This window comes from Drosophila albomicans, chromosome 2R, assembly GCF_009650485.2.
Source record: "Drosophila albomicans strain 15112-1751.03 chromosome 2R, ASM965048v2, whole genome shotgun sequence".
Taxonomy (NCBI): Eukaryota; Metazoa; Arthropoda; class Insecta; order Diptera; family Drosophilidae; genus Drosophila; species Drosophila albomicans.
In genome coordinates, this window is record NC_047631.2 from 10,738,334 (window position 1) to 10,753,771 (window position 15,438).

At 44.8% G+C, this 15,438-nt stretch overlaps 4 protein-coding genes across 5 annotated transcripts; 2 read left to right on the forward strand and 2 right to left on the reverse strand.

The window, feature by feature from the left end:
• The first annotated feature begins 470 nt into the window (after positions 1-470).
• LOC117574686 (uncharacterized) lies at positions 471-4,726 on the forward strand. The gene is made up of 5 exons (XM_034258591.2): positions 471-1,993; positions 2,054-2,728; positions 2,791-2,923; positions 2,984-4,371; positions 4,439-4,726. The coding sequence occupies exons 1-5, from the start codon at positions 784-786 to the stop codon at positions 4,621-4,623; spliced, it is 3,591 nt and encodes a 1,196-aa protein (XP_034114482.1). The 5' UTR covers positions 471-783; the 3' UTR covers positions 4,624-4,726.
• Positions 4,727-5,544: 818 nt separating this feature from the next.
• Positions 5,545-6,362, forward strand: LOC117575780 (probable ribosome biogenesis protein RLP24). Its single transcript, XM_034260149.2, has 2 exons — positions 5,545-5,711; positions 5,785-6,362. The coding sequence occupies exons 1-2, from the start codon at positions 5,631-5,633 to the stop codon at positions 6,277-6,279; spliced, it is 576 nt and encodes a 191-aa protein (XP_034116040.1). The 5' UTR covers positions 5,545-5,630; the 3' UTR covers positions 6,280-6,362.
• Positions 6,357-7,152, reverse strand: LOC117575781 (D-aminoacyl-tRNA deacylase). 2 transcript variants are annotated; one of them, XM_034260150.2, is made up of 4 exons: positions 7,023-7,149; positions 6,870-6,960; positions 6,572-6,804; positions 6,357-6,510 (listed from the first exon to the last, which is right to left on the reverse strand). In XM_034260150.2, the coding sequence occupies exons 1-4, from the start codon at positions 7,063-7,065 to the stop codon at positions 6,401-6,403; spliced, it is 477 nt and encodes a 158-aa protein (XP_034116041.1). In that variant the 5' UTR covers positions 7,066-7,149; the 3' UTR covers positions 6,357-6,400. The 2 variants fall into 2 exon arrangements, with proteins under 2 accessions (XP_034116041.1, XP_034116042.1); XM_034260151.2 differs by lacking the exon at positions 6,357-6,510 and having other exon boundaries at positions 6,708-6,804; positions 6,866-6,960; positions 7,023-7,152.
• A 121-nt stretch (positions 7,153-7,273) lies between these two features.
• LOC117574261 (zinc finger FYVE domain-containing protein 26 homolog) lies at positions 7,274-15,164 on the reverse strand. Its single transcript, XM_034257996.2, has 7 exons — positions 14,658-15,164; positions 12,710-14,563; positions 11,335-12,646; positions 9,583-11,252; positions 9,263-9,521; positions 7,988-9,200; positions 7,274-7,930 (listed from the first exon to the last, which is right to left on the reverse strand). Exons 1-7 carry the CDS (start codon positions 14,721-14,723, stop codon positions 7,492-7,494), a joined length of 6,813 nt encoding a protein of 2,270 aa, XP_034113887.1. The 5' UTR covers positions 14,724-15,164; the 3' UTR covers positions 7,274-7,491.
• Between the last annotated feature and the right edge of the window lie 274 nt (positions 15,165-15,438).

Genomic DNA, 15,438 nt, shown 5'->3' on the forward strand with positions numbered 1-15,438 from the left:
GCGGACGCCCATTCATTGCACTTTCCCGCAAAGTAGCACAATCAATCACCTGAAGTGTTTAAATGCGAATAAAATCGCTTATTGCAGGCTAATGTATAATGCATTGGCAATTCGTCTTTTAAATGGGTTAAATGGAAAAATGAACAAAATAGAAAAGTAAAAGAAACCATAAACTTATTTAAATTCAAACTGTAACGTATATGTAACATTGCTAAATCTCATTGCTATGAAACTCTCCATTTTAGAAATCTTTGTACAGTTATCAACACTGCCTGTCGCAAAGTATCGATGTTAGAAACATGAATAAATATTTGTCCAATCGATCGCAATGATTTGCACTTTGAGACTGTAAACGGCGTTAAATATTTTTTTAATGTTTTCCAAAAATAAATAAATTTATATTTGGTCTTTATATATATACATACATATTTGGACGCCAAAAAATTAAGTGTGTTATCGACGCAAGTCCACCTCTAGTGAATAATTTATCAAAAATCGAATGTTTTCCTACAATTTTTACAATTGCACGCTGCGGAAAAAAACAAATGTAAATAACTTATTGGAAACACCTTTGTACGAGTTGTGTACTAATGCTATCTAAAAAGTTAATTCAAAATTGACATTGTGCACTTGAGTTAAAGCATGCTATGCCTATTTCACTATAAGGAAATCATAACGTTCTGAAACAATTGCCTGTTTTGTTGTAATCAACGCAATTTTTGTAAGCGACTGCACTAAATCAATTTATAAAGCAAATTGAAGTGCCAACGCTAATTTTTAAAAATGGGACGTCGCTGCTGCGTGGCGGATTGTCCATCGACGTCGCGGTTGGTGGAGCACCATGGCGTCACTTACCACTCATTTCCTATGGACGCCGTCATTCGCGCCATTTGGATAAAGAATTCGCGCATTAGTCTCGACCGGCAGATTACAAAGAGTGTGTTGGTGTGCTCACGACACTTTCGTCGCCTGGACTTTAACACTATACGCAATGGCAAGTATTTGCTGAAGCCTCGCGTTTTTCCTACAGTCTTTCCGTGGGGCAAAATGGAAACTGCTGAAATCGAGGCCGATCATCGTGCTCTGCAACAAGCTTCGGTTGAAGGCGCTGGTACAAGTGGCTCGGCTAACAATTCCACTAGCGAGGAGGTTATTAAGGCGACCGTTGATCAGATTGTGTCGCAAATTCTAGAAGAGACAGCAGAGCGAAAATCAGGAGAAGCAGCAGATGTATCAGCAAAAACGAAACCAGAAGATGTAGAGTCTGTTAAGGAAGCAGCTGAAAACGAAAGCGCTAAGACGACAGATGAGACTGCCGCCAGTGATACCGTACCTGACGCTGCCCAGGCGCCAGCAGATGCCGCTGATGAGTTAAGAGCATCGGCCAATAGCTCGGCGTCGCCAGTATCGACATCACCACCAAAATACAGAACCCCCACCAACTTGGTCATTGGCGGACGCCTTGAGGCATTAAGCGTGGACAACGCGTGGCTACCAGCTCGAATTGTTGAAATCAATCAGGCGGAGCAGACGATGCTTATACGATTCGAGCGCAACAGCAAGCTAAAGACAGCGCCATCGAGTACGGGCGGTTACCAGGAGTGGCTTGGATTCAAGTCAGAGCGTTTGCGACAGCGCATCAGCTCACGTGTGTTGCCCGTTTTCGAGCTGGAGGAGAAGTGCATGGCACGTTGGTCAGGACCACGTAAATTTCCGGGCACCGTCAAGAAACTACTGGGCAACGACACATACGAGATACTTTTCGATGATGGCTACACTAAGAATGTGCGCGCCTTGCACATGCTTAAGGTGCCACGCCAACTTGTGGCTACCAGCGAGGCTGCAGCAATTGATGTGGCAAGCACAAGCTCGCAGGCATCGGCTGCACCAATAAAGAGGCCAAGCACTGGCGGTACAAGCAGCAATAAGAAGAGCAAGGCGGTACCCCAACGTAAGGATTGGCCACTGCTAGATATGTCCAACTTGGACTTGGGTGCGTATCTGTTTTAATTAGAATATATCAAGCATTTTTTTATTATTATTATTCTTGCAGTTGCTTTGGGTCTGCCGGACATTCCGCACGATGGCGAATGGACTTGCCACTGGGTCAACGATCAACCCATTGGTACCGAGGGCTTTCTGATTGTCGGCGAGCATCAGAAGCCAACGGTAATTGTACACGACTGGCGTCTGCCACCTGGCTGGATCAAGCACATGTATCAACGTTCTAATGTACTTGGTAAATGGGATGTCATACTGGTATCACCCAGCGGCAAACGTTTTCGCTCGAAGTCGGATCTCAAGACATTTCTGGAGTCACAAGACCTGGTCTATAATCCAGACATCTACGACTTTAGCATTCATCGTCGTCGTGCCAAGGATATCAATGCATATGTATACACCCATGACTATAGTCCACAGCAGCCGATAAGGCCCAAGCTGCAAGAGGTGTCGCTTGACACAACAGTGGCATCACAGGATCTGAACAGTAGCAAGCTATCGACTGCCACGCCCGTATCTACACCTATTTTAACAGTCACTACACGTCGCGGAGCAGAAAATGACAGCCAGTACATGGAAACCCCCGTAGCGTCTTTGGTACCACCTGCTGAATTGATGTCGCCATCGCTGCAAACTAAAAGTACTGTAGTGGTTAGTTCCCCAACAGATGCAGCTGAATCTGGGTTGGGTTTGGATGCGCAGGGCGCTGTGCTCGAAGATGGTTATGGTGCGTATTATCTTATACTTTTTGAGTGTTTCCCTAATCTTGTTTCTAATTTCTGCTTGTAGCTTTCATTGGCGGACTGAAAGTCCAGATAACAGACAATTTATTTGTGTGTCCGCGTGAGGGATGCGGTAAAACATACCGCAAGGAAGACTTTTTGCAAATTCACATTCGTCATTACCATAAGGAGTTTGCACAGTAAGTTTTCGATAATATTAAATCATAATAGGAAATTAATCATTTCATTTACTTGTATAGGCATGTTAGTCATTGCCCTAAGATGCAGGAGCTGGCTGTCAAGCGCACACATCCCTCTTCCATAGAGCAGGGCGATCAAACCCCCAAGAACCAAATACCCAATCAACAGTTCTTTGCCAAGCTGCACCAGCAGGATTTACAGCATTCTCGGGGCGCTAAACGTCAACCGGCGGGTACGGATTCATCGCCAACGGCTTTGGAAGCGTCACCAATTGTATCGCCTACCAAACCCATGTCTTCACCCAAGGCAGAGACACCAGCCAGTTTGAAAGCAAGTCCCCAAATTGCTGCTGTCGTTCCAGAAACTACGCCAACTGTTTTGCCAACACCAAACGAAATTCCAGCAACAGTTTCGGTTGAACCCACTGAAGTTAGTCCATCCCAAGTCACACCGTTCGCTTCCAATCGATCTTCCAAACGTACACGTCCATCTAGCAGGCGACAGACTGGTTCCCGAAAAAGCAGTCGACAACGCACACAGCGTCGCTCTGTCAATGCCTCAGCCAGCAAGAGTCCTGTGGCAAGTAAATTGCCGTTGCCTGGTCTCGATAAGGAGGAGTCGCATCCGCTGACTAATACGCCAGTGCCAGAGGCCCGTAATGAAGCGAAGAAGCGGCGCATTGCTGCCACACCTGTTGGTTCACCGGCTATTCTCGATGCTGTGTCGACCCCGTCGCCTCATGATCAGGTGGACATAAATGCTGCACTGGCACCACCGCCACCACAACCCAATCAGACGCCACAGTACATCAAGGAGAACGGAGAGCTTATTCGCATTGTGCGCATGCGTCAGGAAGAGATCATTAATTGCATTTGCGAGTATGGTGAAGAGGATGGTCTCATGATACAATGCGAACTCTGTTTGTGCTGGCAACACGGCGCATGCAACGGCATTGTTAAGGAGTCGGACGTGCCGGAGAAATATGTCTGTTACATATGCCGGAATCCGCAGCGTGTAAGGGATTCGATGCGCTTCAAGCACGATCAGGATTGGCTCTTCGAGGGAAAATTGCCAGTGGCTGGTTATCACACGCCCAATCCTCAGGCAACCAAAAAATGCGAAATGTTGAAGCGATCGCACACATTGACCGGCAATCTGCTAGACGCGAAGCGTTCCATGCACTCACTGCAGGTGAAGATTAATATTGCTCGTAATCGCTGTCATCCCAAGCTATACCTATGGGCGAAAAAATGGGATGAGGACCAAACCGAAAACTCAGCTACACCAGTCAAGCGTCCCAAGACCGAACCATCCGACTGGCCGCCTGCACCGCAACCAGAAGCAGCTATCGATCCAGAAGAATGTCAATACCGCCTGATAGAGCATGTAAAAGTCCAACAATCACTTTTGTTGAATCGGTTGAATGACATGGAAGCGGAAATGGATGGTAAGTTTCTTTTGCTATATGGAATACAATATAAATAGAATTGCTAATTAGTTTACTCTCAACATAGAACTCGAAAAGGAAGATAATTTAACAGATTATAAGGATGCAAGTATGTCAGCAACTAAAGATGCTTTGGCCACGTTCATCAAAGAATTGGAGACATTAAAACGGCTTGCTAAACTTAACAAGGTCGTCAACATGAAAAACTCACAGAAGGAACAAGAAACCGCATCAGAAAATCCTCAACTATGAACAGAGTTAAAACAGAATTGAATTCAAAAATATAAAACACATTTAATATTAATTGTTAAATTGAAAATGTTACACAAATATTAATAAAACCCTGTATAAAATATCTTTTGAAATTTAGAGTGAAAATTTACAAGTTCTCGATTTCAAGATCAAAATTATACTCGATAGAATTCTTTTTTCCGTTTTAAGAAAACCATATCCAATTTTTAACAGAATTTTACTGGTTTAAGTGAAATACACTTGGCCCTCGTTTAACACGGCCCTCGCGAAACATGGATTCAGTACCAAATAAGGGGTTATTATGCATATGGTTTAATAAATGCATAACATTCATATTTTCTTAATTTAAAGTTGGTATTAAATTAAAAAAGTTGCTTCACATAATTAATGAACGGGTTAAACTTTATAGAAACTTAAAAATGTTAAAAAGTAAGGAGATCATATGTTTCAATTCACATCAAATTTGAAATCCATTTGGTGGCATCTATAGTTTAAGCCAGTTTGTTTCAACATGTTTTCTCATTTTTGTGGATCCTTATCAAAAAAATCGTGTAAGAGCGAGGTTTTTAGCTTGTTAAAAGGGGGATGGGAGCAAATTTGTAACCGTGTAAGACCGAGTTCGTGCTAAAAGAGTCCGTGTTAAGCGAGGGCCAGGTACATTTATTTGATGAGCTCCTAAAAGTATGCAACATAAACTTCAATTATTATTGTTATATTTTGAAGCCGTAAATATTTAAAATTGACAGTATTATATAAGAGAATTTGATGGTGGATTTTTAATTATTAATACTTTTCTTCAATAATCAAATAAATGTTTATTAATTTAAAACACATCAAGAAAATCTATTGGCTTTTAATCGATTTTTCATCAAATCGGTTTCAACTCTACCGGCCTTAAAAAGCGTATTTTTAAGTTTGAGCTACTGTCACACTTAAACATTCTCTTCTTCAGCAACACACGTGCTGGCTTGTTTTGCGTTGTATTTTACAAATTTTAATTTGTAAAAATGCGCATTGAAACATGCTATTTTTGCTCCAGCAAAATATATCCGGGTCATGGAGTACAGTTTGTGCGAAATGATTGTAAAGTAAGTCTGGAAAATCAGATGGAATTGTCTCGCTACTACAATGCTTATCTAATTATTGTTTTTCTTGTTGTAGATCTTCAAGTTCTGTCGCGGTAAATGCCATAAGGCCTTCAAACGCAAGAAGAACCCACGCAAGGTATCCTGGACAAAGGCACATCGCAAGGCTGCCGGCAAGGAATTGGCCATAGATCCCAGTTTCGAGTTCGAGAAGCGTCGCAATGTACCCATCAAATACAGTCGCGAGACTTGGCAGAAGGCCCTCGAAGCCATCAAGAAGGTTACCGAGATTAAGGAGCGACGCGAAAAGCACTTTGTCATGGAACGTCTGCGCAAGGGACGACAGGTCGAAATCCAAATGGATGTCAAGGATGTGCAACGCAATATGTCGCTCATCCGCTCGCCTGCTGCCGGCTTGAAAGAGCGTCGTGCCAAGGAGGAGGCCGAAGAGGCAGCGCTTATGGAGGAGGATCTGCCCGAGGAGGAGATCACATATGTCGATGCACGCGAATTAGAAAAGAGACTCGAGGAAGGTCTGGGAGTGGAGGACTTGGAGATGTTAGAAGCTTAAGAAATCAAATACGGATATATAAATACATTTGTAGATTTAAGTTGCTGCCTATACAAAAAAAAATATAGTGAACACGATTTACACATAGTTCATTTTATTACAAAATAGGCTAATTTGCTAATTATTTGTCTACACATTCCTCGATCTGCTTTGGTAACGGCGATTCCAGCTCGATGGTTACTGGTCCATCGTTCTCTATATGCACCTGCATATAGGCACCAAACTTGCCATCTGTTAAAAATCGGGAATCTTTAGTACACAAATTTTATGATTTATTATAAAAATGAGTTACCTTTAATTTTAGTGGCATCGTATGACTGACGCAAACGATCCAGAAAATGATTGTATAGCTGGTTAGCTTCATCACCTTTCATGGCAGCCGAGAAGTCTGGCTTGTTGCCTTTCAGACGATGATATAGTGTGAATTGTGAGACACATAGAATATCCAGCTGCAAATCCTTGACAGACTTTTGCCAACGTTTACCTTCCTCCTCGAACAACCGCAATGCAAGAATCTTACGCACTCTAAAAGATTTACAAATAAAATGTATCTTCATGTTGCTCTGTGAGATAAAAATTTATTTACCTACAGATACTCAACATCTGTTGTTGTATCGCTGCTTTTGATGCCCACAAGAACGCAAAGACCGGGCCCAATGGAAGAGATAAGTTCATCAAGCACTATATGTCGAATACGTTGTTAATTAACATAAAATTAAAATTAAGATGTTCTTCTTGCTTACCCGTGACTTTGGCTGCCCTAACTCGTTGGATAACAGCTCGCATTTTCGAACGAATTTAACACAAAAACTCTACTTTTAGATACAACTCGCAACTGTCTTTTGAGAGCATTGTTTTCGATAAGCTGTAGTCATCAGCTGTTTTAATTATCGATAGCCGCAGCTAGAGTCCAATCGATTTTATGAAGAGTTTGGCGGAATAATTTAAAAAATCACTCATAAAACTTAAATAGATTTTATGTATATTTAAATAATTATTTGAATAATACAATAAATTGACAATATTTATATATATGTATGTATGTATATGTATAATTTGGTACTTTGTAAGAAAGTCTTTGAGCAATAGGTAAGAAATACTAGACCAACGCATTGGCATTTGGAAAGATTTAAAATCAATTGTTGTACAATTAAGATATTAAAATAAAGCTACTACAAATATAATTTTTATATTGCCTGATTGAATATGTTATCACAGTGGCGTTGGCGACATTGGAGTTGCACTTATGTTCAGTTTTTTCTCGCACAGTTTTTTAATGTGCACTTGGTTGGTCATCTCCGCCTGCCTTAGAATTTTACGAATGTCGGCCAGAAGCTCATGTTTATTGGCCAGCAAATACGCAGACTTTAGTTGACCAATAAAAATGTATGACGATATGCGTAGCTCTATGCTACCAATACGTTTCACCAGCCTGTCCAACGCTTGTTTTATCTCCGTTTCATGGCTGTTCACTGCAGAATTGACAGCAATCGATAGTAGTTCATCTGCATCCGAAGACGTGCTGCCACCATTATTGGTAGCAATACAGTCTAGCAGGCGTTCCACCTCGCCCAGACGTTGATTCTTTGCTAAGTATTTGGCAGTTGCGCCAAACACCTTCATGGGCCCCAGTTTGTATTCCTGCATGATGCTGTGAAAGAGAATACAGATCAATTTGGGTTTAGTTAACAGTTTACTTGTGAAATACCCGTATGCCAATCCAAAGCCTTCGTCAATGTTTTTGCCGCACATCAATATCAGAATGCACAGTTGTATTTTCTCTGCCACGCCATCGAAAAGGGTGGGTAACAAGCCGCGTGGCGTCTCCAGTCGGATCTGTTTGAGTATTTGCAAAGTGTACAGCGAGCCATTCACTTCAGGCTGTTCTCGTTCACACTGTGCCAGAAACTTTGCAACTTCTGTTTGGCGTCGTATCGTATTAATGTGACCATTAAGAGCACGCGCATCCAACTGCATGGTTATGCAAGTGCCAGCCATGTTACTCGCTACGCTTACACGCCTACCGCCGTCTGACTGCTGCTCTCTCTGCAAATACTCCCAGCGCGCCACGTCCAGCTCACCCTGCAGATGCATATGTGCCAGTGTCAACTGCTGGGCATTGGCATGCAACTTCTGAAAGTTGTCGCAGTGCAGTGAGTAAAACTTAACGCAAGTCATGCTTGCGCGCACTGGATCCTTCAGCAGAATCTGCAATTGGTACAAAGAGTTGAGCTGTTGATGCTGCTCTAAGTAGCGACAGGTTTGCAACAACGGCAGTCGCCAGGCATTTAAGTGTGCATCTGGTTCTAATTGCTGCAGCTCCTCAATTAGTGTTGGCAAGCGACCCGCAGCCAGCGTGATCAGGAATATGTGCTGTATAAAGACGTCAGTCTCCAGTTGCTGGTGCAGCCAATATCGAAGAGCGGCGCTTAGCTCATCGCGCTGCATTAGAAAGGCAATTATGTCTGTGTGGCTGCCATAGGTGAGCACATAGTGCATGGATTCCTCAAAGTCTCGAGAGTGTCGACTGTCCACAGTGACAGTAACAGTAGTTTCGCCGTACTGGCCCTTGGCAATGTGCTTGAGTTTGGCCAGTGCATTCATTACGTTAATGGCTGGTTCGTGAAGTGGTGTCTGCACCACATAGGGCTCGCGACGTCGAGAGAACAACGAAGCCAAGGAGGTATTCGAGTTGCGTATGAGCGAGGCACGTTGCAGTGCCTCCGGCTGTGGCTGGGATCGTGGCATTGTGGCAATCAGCTGGAGTATTTCTTGCAGTAAGGCAGGTCCACGTTGCGGCCGCTTCTTCAACATTGTAGAAGCTGTAGAGGGCGGGCCTTTGCCGAAGATGTCCTTGTATATGCTGCTATTGAGTTCTTCTGTGGACAGTCGGATCATGCAGTGAGCAAACTTCTCACGTGCTGAAAGATGAGATGATTATGAGCATTAAGGACCATAACAACCAAATTTTGCTGCTAATCACCTGCATCGTAGCAGCCTGCACGTAAACAAGCCAAGCCATGGGCTGCCATAACACCCGTAGTGGCAAAGCCCCACTTCAGATGCACCTCCAGGGCCAGCTTCCAATTCTCTGCCTCGACGAGCGCATCCGCCAATTGCCGCACACTATGATTGTTTAATGGTCCAGCTGGAATTAAGGATTCACAGCCTGCTTGAACCACAGCCATAATAATCTCTGAGTGCTCGCGAATGCTCTCAAATTCACCAGGAGCTCCTCGCACCTATGCAAAGAAAACAAATTAGTTGATCACGTTTTAGGAGAATTTAAAATTCATGTTTTACCTTAGCTGCTAAGGCAAGACAACTCATCATCTTGGCTACCAGTTCGTAGTCCACCTCTGGATTGGGTACAATTAGCTTCTCCAGCTTGCGACAGTGGAAAAGCAGCAAGTCCACGCACTGCCGTTGATCCAAATGATGTCGCAATATGGACAAACTCAAGGCGACGCTTGGTGCATGATCATAGCAGAATTCCTCGCGCAGTAGCTTGTCGTGCGTAATGATGCCACTGAGTCGCCACTTATAGCTCGAGGGAGGAGTGGGAGATAAACGTGTCGGCATGGCAGGTGTTTCATTAATGTGTAACTGCTCCTCTGCCACAACTGGCGTATAGCAATCATTACAGACACGCACCTCTACTTCACCGTACAGCTCTGGAATAATCATGCGCTGCGTGGAACAGGCATAGCACACCACACGACCACAACGTCTGCAATGATGACGTCGCATCAGCATTGTGAAGGCGGACCGGCGGCAACACATGCAGTGGCTGGCCTCCTCATCTGGTGTCCATTGCTCACGAGTGGGCGCCTCGCTGGGCATCTTAAAGGTTCCGCACAGCGAGTCTAGCGAGTTTTGCACATCTGTGCCCAGAGATCCCGGCTCAACGGAGCCCTCGCGTCGCACACTGGCTATGTTGTAGTCCAGCGCCTTGCTGGCGTAGATGCGGAGTAGCAAATCAAAGCAATCATTACTAATTACATGATCCTGTTGATACGCGTTGAAGTTGAGCAGTATAAATGCCTCCGAATTGGAGTGACCCAATTGGAAGCGCAACTTGCCGCTGCTGGGACCGCTGCTGACATTGTAGACGTGGCCACGCTTATCGAAGCAGTAGACACATGGTCCCATGGGCATGCGTTGCTGCAACTTGGCACGCACCGGCTCCAGCAGTTTGGTCAGCAGCTCGAAACGAGTGTTCATTACCAGTTGTTCCACAATTAGCAGCGGATAACGCAACAACGACCAGAAATTATGACGCTCCTCAATTGGCAATTGACGCATCAGCTCAAGGGACAACTGGTAGTTACGATACGGTCCAGGATCCCGAGCATGACACTCTAGATAATCAATAAGCCACTTCAACAGTGCCAGCGAACGCATCTTGTCCTTGTGCGTGTCCAGAAAGTTGACCATAACTGGTATGGGAAATAGTTCCGCAATGCGTAACAAATTTGCGTCCAGCTCATCATCATCGTTTAACTCTAACAGCGTATCGAGCAGAGTGAGCAGACAGACACGCTGCTGACCAGCTGCATCCGTTAGCTGCACCATGCGACACCAATCGTAGCACAATTCGTAATGTCGTCCCTGTAACAGCTGCTCGAATATCACATTCGGCGTCTGCCGGCCAAAGTCGTAGGCTTGTGGCCAACTCTCAAACAGCAACAGTGAGGAGACTTTTGCATAGATCGTAATGTCTGATAATGTATGCTCAAGTTGACTGCGCAGCGCAGTGGGAATGTCCCTAGTCGCCGCTCGATGCTGGAGTGTGCGCTCAATAAGCTCCTTGGCCAACTGACTGCTTGAGATCTTGGTAAAGTGTTGCTGCAGCAGTTTGGCTCGCGTACCCAATGCGTGCATGTGAAATGCCAGTTGAATTTGCCGTGGATCCTTTTCTATCAACTGACTGATCAAGAGATCCATACGTGACTTCAATTGTCGAATAGGTTCTGCAAAGATGTAATAATTTTTAGAATGATCGATTACGATTCTAAGATATATTTTCATTACAAACATTAAGATTACACTCACCAGTCTGACCGCCAATGCCAAGAAGTAGAATATTCAATTGTAACTCCTTGCTCAGATCTAGGCGCTCCAGCGTTGTACTGTCTAACTTGTAGGTGTGTAGAGCAGCCATCACTGGATTGCGGGCGTACATCAGCGACAGCGTAGACATCTCGGGCAACTGCATCAATTGCTGAAGGCAACTATAGTCCAAGGACGTCTCTGTGGCATTGATAGGCGTGAGGTCACCTACTTGGATAGCTTGCAGCAATTGAGCGAGTAGTTGATTGTGCTGAAATATATAATTGTGAATGGACTCCTGTTTCTGTGGCTGCACAGAACGTTGCAGTTGTCTGCCTCCCGCCTCTGTGAGTTGTGGGCAAATGTTAAGCGCAATAACGTGTACTAAATTCAAATGCAGAGCATTCACATTGCTCTCAATCTCCAGCGGCGTGATGTCGCACTCGTAAATTAGTTCGCCAATAACCTGGTAGGGGTCGTGACGCAACAATTGCGTGTTATGATACTCCAAATTTGGATCCCGCAGCTGAAGCAAACGTGCTAGCTGTTGAGCGTAACCACAAAAGCGGGCGTAGTAATTGTGTCGCGATTTAAGTTGCTGAAAGAGTGATGCGTGAGCTCGCAAGTCCCTGGAATGTGAGTAATCCTGGGATGTCTTTTTGTACAGCGTTGTGAAGGCAGCTTCGCGCTGCAGCTGCAAGGCGAGTGGAGCTGGTTTCAGCGCATAGATATGGCGATAGAGCAGCTCGTTTAGTGCCGGCTTGCGTCCAGCGCCCTCAAGAAGACGCATGCATTCGCAGAGATTTTGTATGAGGTACATGGCGCCAATCTCGCGTGGATTAACATCACTTGATCCATCGCCTGAGAGTTGCTGCTGCTGCTCTTGTTGTTGTTGTTGCTGGCGTCTAATTACCAGCAAGAGATTGCAAGTGATTTCTCGATTAAAGCGTAGATTCACAATCAAATCACATATGATCAGAGCATTGAGATTACGTTCTTGAAACTGCTGCAGAAATGCATACTGAACATTCGCACTGTGCCGCTGTAACAGACTTCGCAACTCGGCGCTGTGTTGCAGCTTCTGCGCCTGCGCAAAGTTATCCACGACGCTGATGATCTTGGATAGTTCAAAGCCTTTGGCAGCGACGCTTTTGATCTTCTCCACAGTAGTTGTGGTGCCATCGGACGCGACATTGCCATCGCCATCCAATGCCTCATAGTTGGCATATATGCCAGACAATTTCTGCTTGATTAGCTGCTGATGCTCCATGAACTGCAGCTCCCGATTCAGCTGGCTGTCCTCCAAGTGGAAGGTCTGTAAGTGAAGAAAATGCAATTAGAAATGGTTTAAAAAAGATCTCTTGGTCTATCAACTTGCCTCTATTATGTACTTGACGTCGTTAAAATTCTTCAACGCCAATGCCATAATGGCCAATTGCTCAGGCGTATTTAGCATTTTGGGTATAATTGAACGCTCTGGAGGCTGCATAATTGCCACAGCCATCTGTGGTTCAATATGCCGCCTTTCCATGACACTTCCACAATGTTTTAGCTGATGAGCGCGTGCACGACATTCCTCCAGTGTGGGACCATCAACAGCTCTGCTTGCAGCCTGTCCACTGAAGCTGGCAGCGCGTCGTTGGCGGCGAGACTTGCGTCGCGTGAGGCTGGAGGCATGATAGCATCGCTCTCGACTCTCATCATCGCTGGAAGCTTTCTCTTTAGTGTGGTTGTGCTGTTGAATCAATTGCAGCAGCTGTTCCGGCTCCAGCTGACATCCTCGCCTCGGTGTTGCCTTCGTCAGCGATTGCTCAATTTTCTGCAATATGCTAAATTTCCACAGTGCCTCACTGATCGCATCCATCAGACGCTGGAAGCAACGTTGCTCCTCCTCCGTAGCGCATTTAAAGTCCTGTGTGTGCAGCTTCTTGGTGACGAAACTCTTGAGAAACGCGAACAGAGCATACAAAACGGAAGCCCGACAAATGAAGCCATATCGTCGCTGTTTAGCGTTGGGCACATCGAAAGTGCGTGGTGGAGTCGCCTCATCGTCCACATACTGCTCGTCATCATCGTCCCCGTCGTTGTCGCCATCAGCATCGTTGTCGCTATCGCGTTGATTCGGCTTTTGCAACTGTTCCCAGCGCAGAAATACCAATTGGAAGATATCCATTAAGACCGAGCACAGAGTGTTGATGCCGCGTAGCTGACGCAGCTGGGTCGAGAGCAATAACAGCTGTTCCCTGGTCGTGGCATCATGATGCTCCAATATCGCATTGTGCACATGACAAAGCGCTTGGTAGTAACTCAATGTTTCCATTTCCTCGGCCCGCAAACACTTAAGAGATGGCGTCTGTTGTTGCCACTTGAAGGTGTCTTCGATAAGCTGGACAATCTGGTCGCCGTTAGACTGAATTCCATACTCATAGATAAGTGGCAGAACGCCAGGAGCACGCAGCAGAGCCTCCACTTTGATGGTTTTGCAGGCGTTACCATCCTGTTGGTTCTGGAGAAACTTCAGAAGAGCACTCAGACGTTGAAAGTCCGCGTAGAAGAACTGATGAACCGGCTGCAGATCGACGGGCACTGCGGCCACATTGAAGGTGTCCAGCACCTGGTTCAACGCCGCCAGCTCATCAAGAGGCTGCGTGCTCAGAGCAAATTCATCGGCAAGTCGCAAAATAAGTAAATTGTTGCGCAGCGTGTGATCGTTGATACATTCAAAATTCTTGAGCAGTTGGCTCAGGCGTGGCACAAAGTGTTCTCGTTGCTGCAATGCCAGGTGTAGCACTAGTTGTCTAGCATTCGGTGCATTGCTCCATAGGATCTGCTGTTCCTGCTGCTGTTTTTGTGCTTGGAACACAGTGTTTATCATATGAGAGTCCTGGCGTGCCAATAGCGCCAACATTATGTTATCATTCTTGCCCCATGGCACAGCAACTAGGCGGTCCTTGAGCTTCTGCTGCATCGACGCTGCCTCTAGGATCTGTTGAGGGAAATTCGCAAGTACGCTGAGTGATCGTGTTGATGCTGCTGGAGAATCAACAGCAGATGCGTCATCATCGAGCAATTGCCTAAGGGCAGCGCTAATTATTCGACCAATCTGGAATTTGGACTGCGCATGCAGCACTTGGAGTATTTGCAGCGTTGGATAGGGCAAGGCAATGAGTAGAGCCTTCAGACGTTCATTATGTGACAGTCCACCATTAGCATTGAGGAATTTGACGAAGAGCTACAAAGAAATATACGAATAAGAAACAAAGAAGGTTTTTGACAATGCTTCTCAAACTGTACACAATGCTCGCAAACTTACTTTGACAATTTGCTCTTCTTCGGGGGGGCAGTAGGTCGATCAGTTGTTGTAATTGCTCTGGTTGCTGTTGTGTCTCCATTGTTTTGATACTTCGACACCTGTTGCTTTTATTCTTCTTTAATATATAAATAAATCACTTCTATTGTTTGCGTGCTGCTCTGTTAAACGCAGTTCATTGCACACACAGTCAAAAAGTGATTGAGATTGGAGGGCCGACTTTAAACTTCTAAATATTCTACTGATTGTTTATTGTTCGACAATGCACTTTTGTTTTCTTTTCTGCAGCTGTCCTACTGCCATAACAGCAACAACAACAACAACACACACAACTGATAACCGAAGCCTGCATAATATTTTACCGTCTGCTATGGGCAGATCAATTGAAGCACTGCTTAGTGCGATCCAGCAGCACAATGCCAGGCAGGCGATAAACAGCTTAATACGGCACTAACATATTTATATACATATAAACAAAACCAAATGTATGTCCGACGCGGCAAAGCAATAATCACATACTGGCTGGATTCGTTGCCATTCACTCAAAATAAATCAGCTGGTGCTTCATCAAATAATCAGTGATTGCCAGTCAGCTGCTACAAACAGTGCTGTCGAAAAGCAATTATCCGAAAAAGCACTGTTTTTTTCCTGAAATAACACCTATATTTTAAGATGAGCATAACAATATAGATGCTTTGACTATTATTAAGTTTAATCATTTTTTTTTTTGTAAATATGCATTTAATAGTACATCATTTTGAAATTTAAAATAGGCTTACAGCAAAGCGCGAAAACCT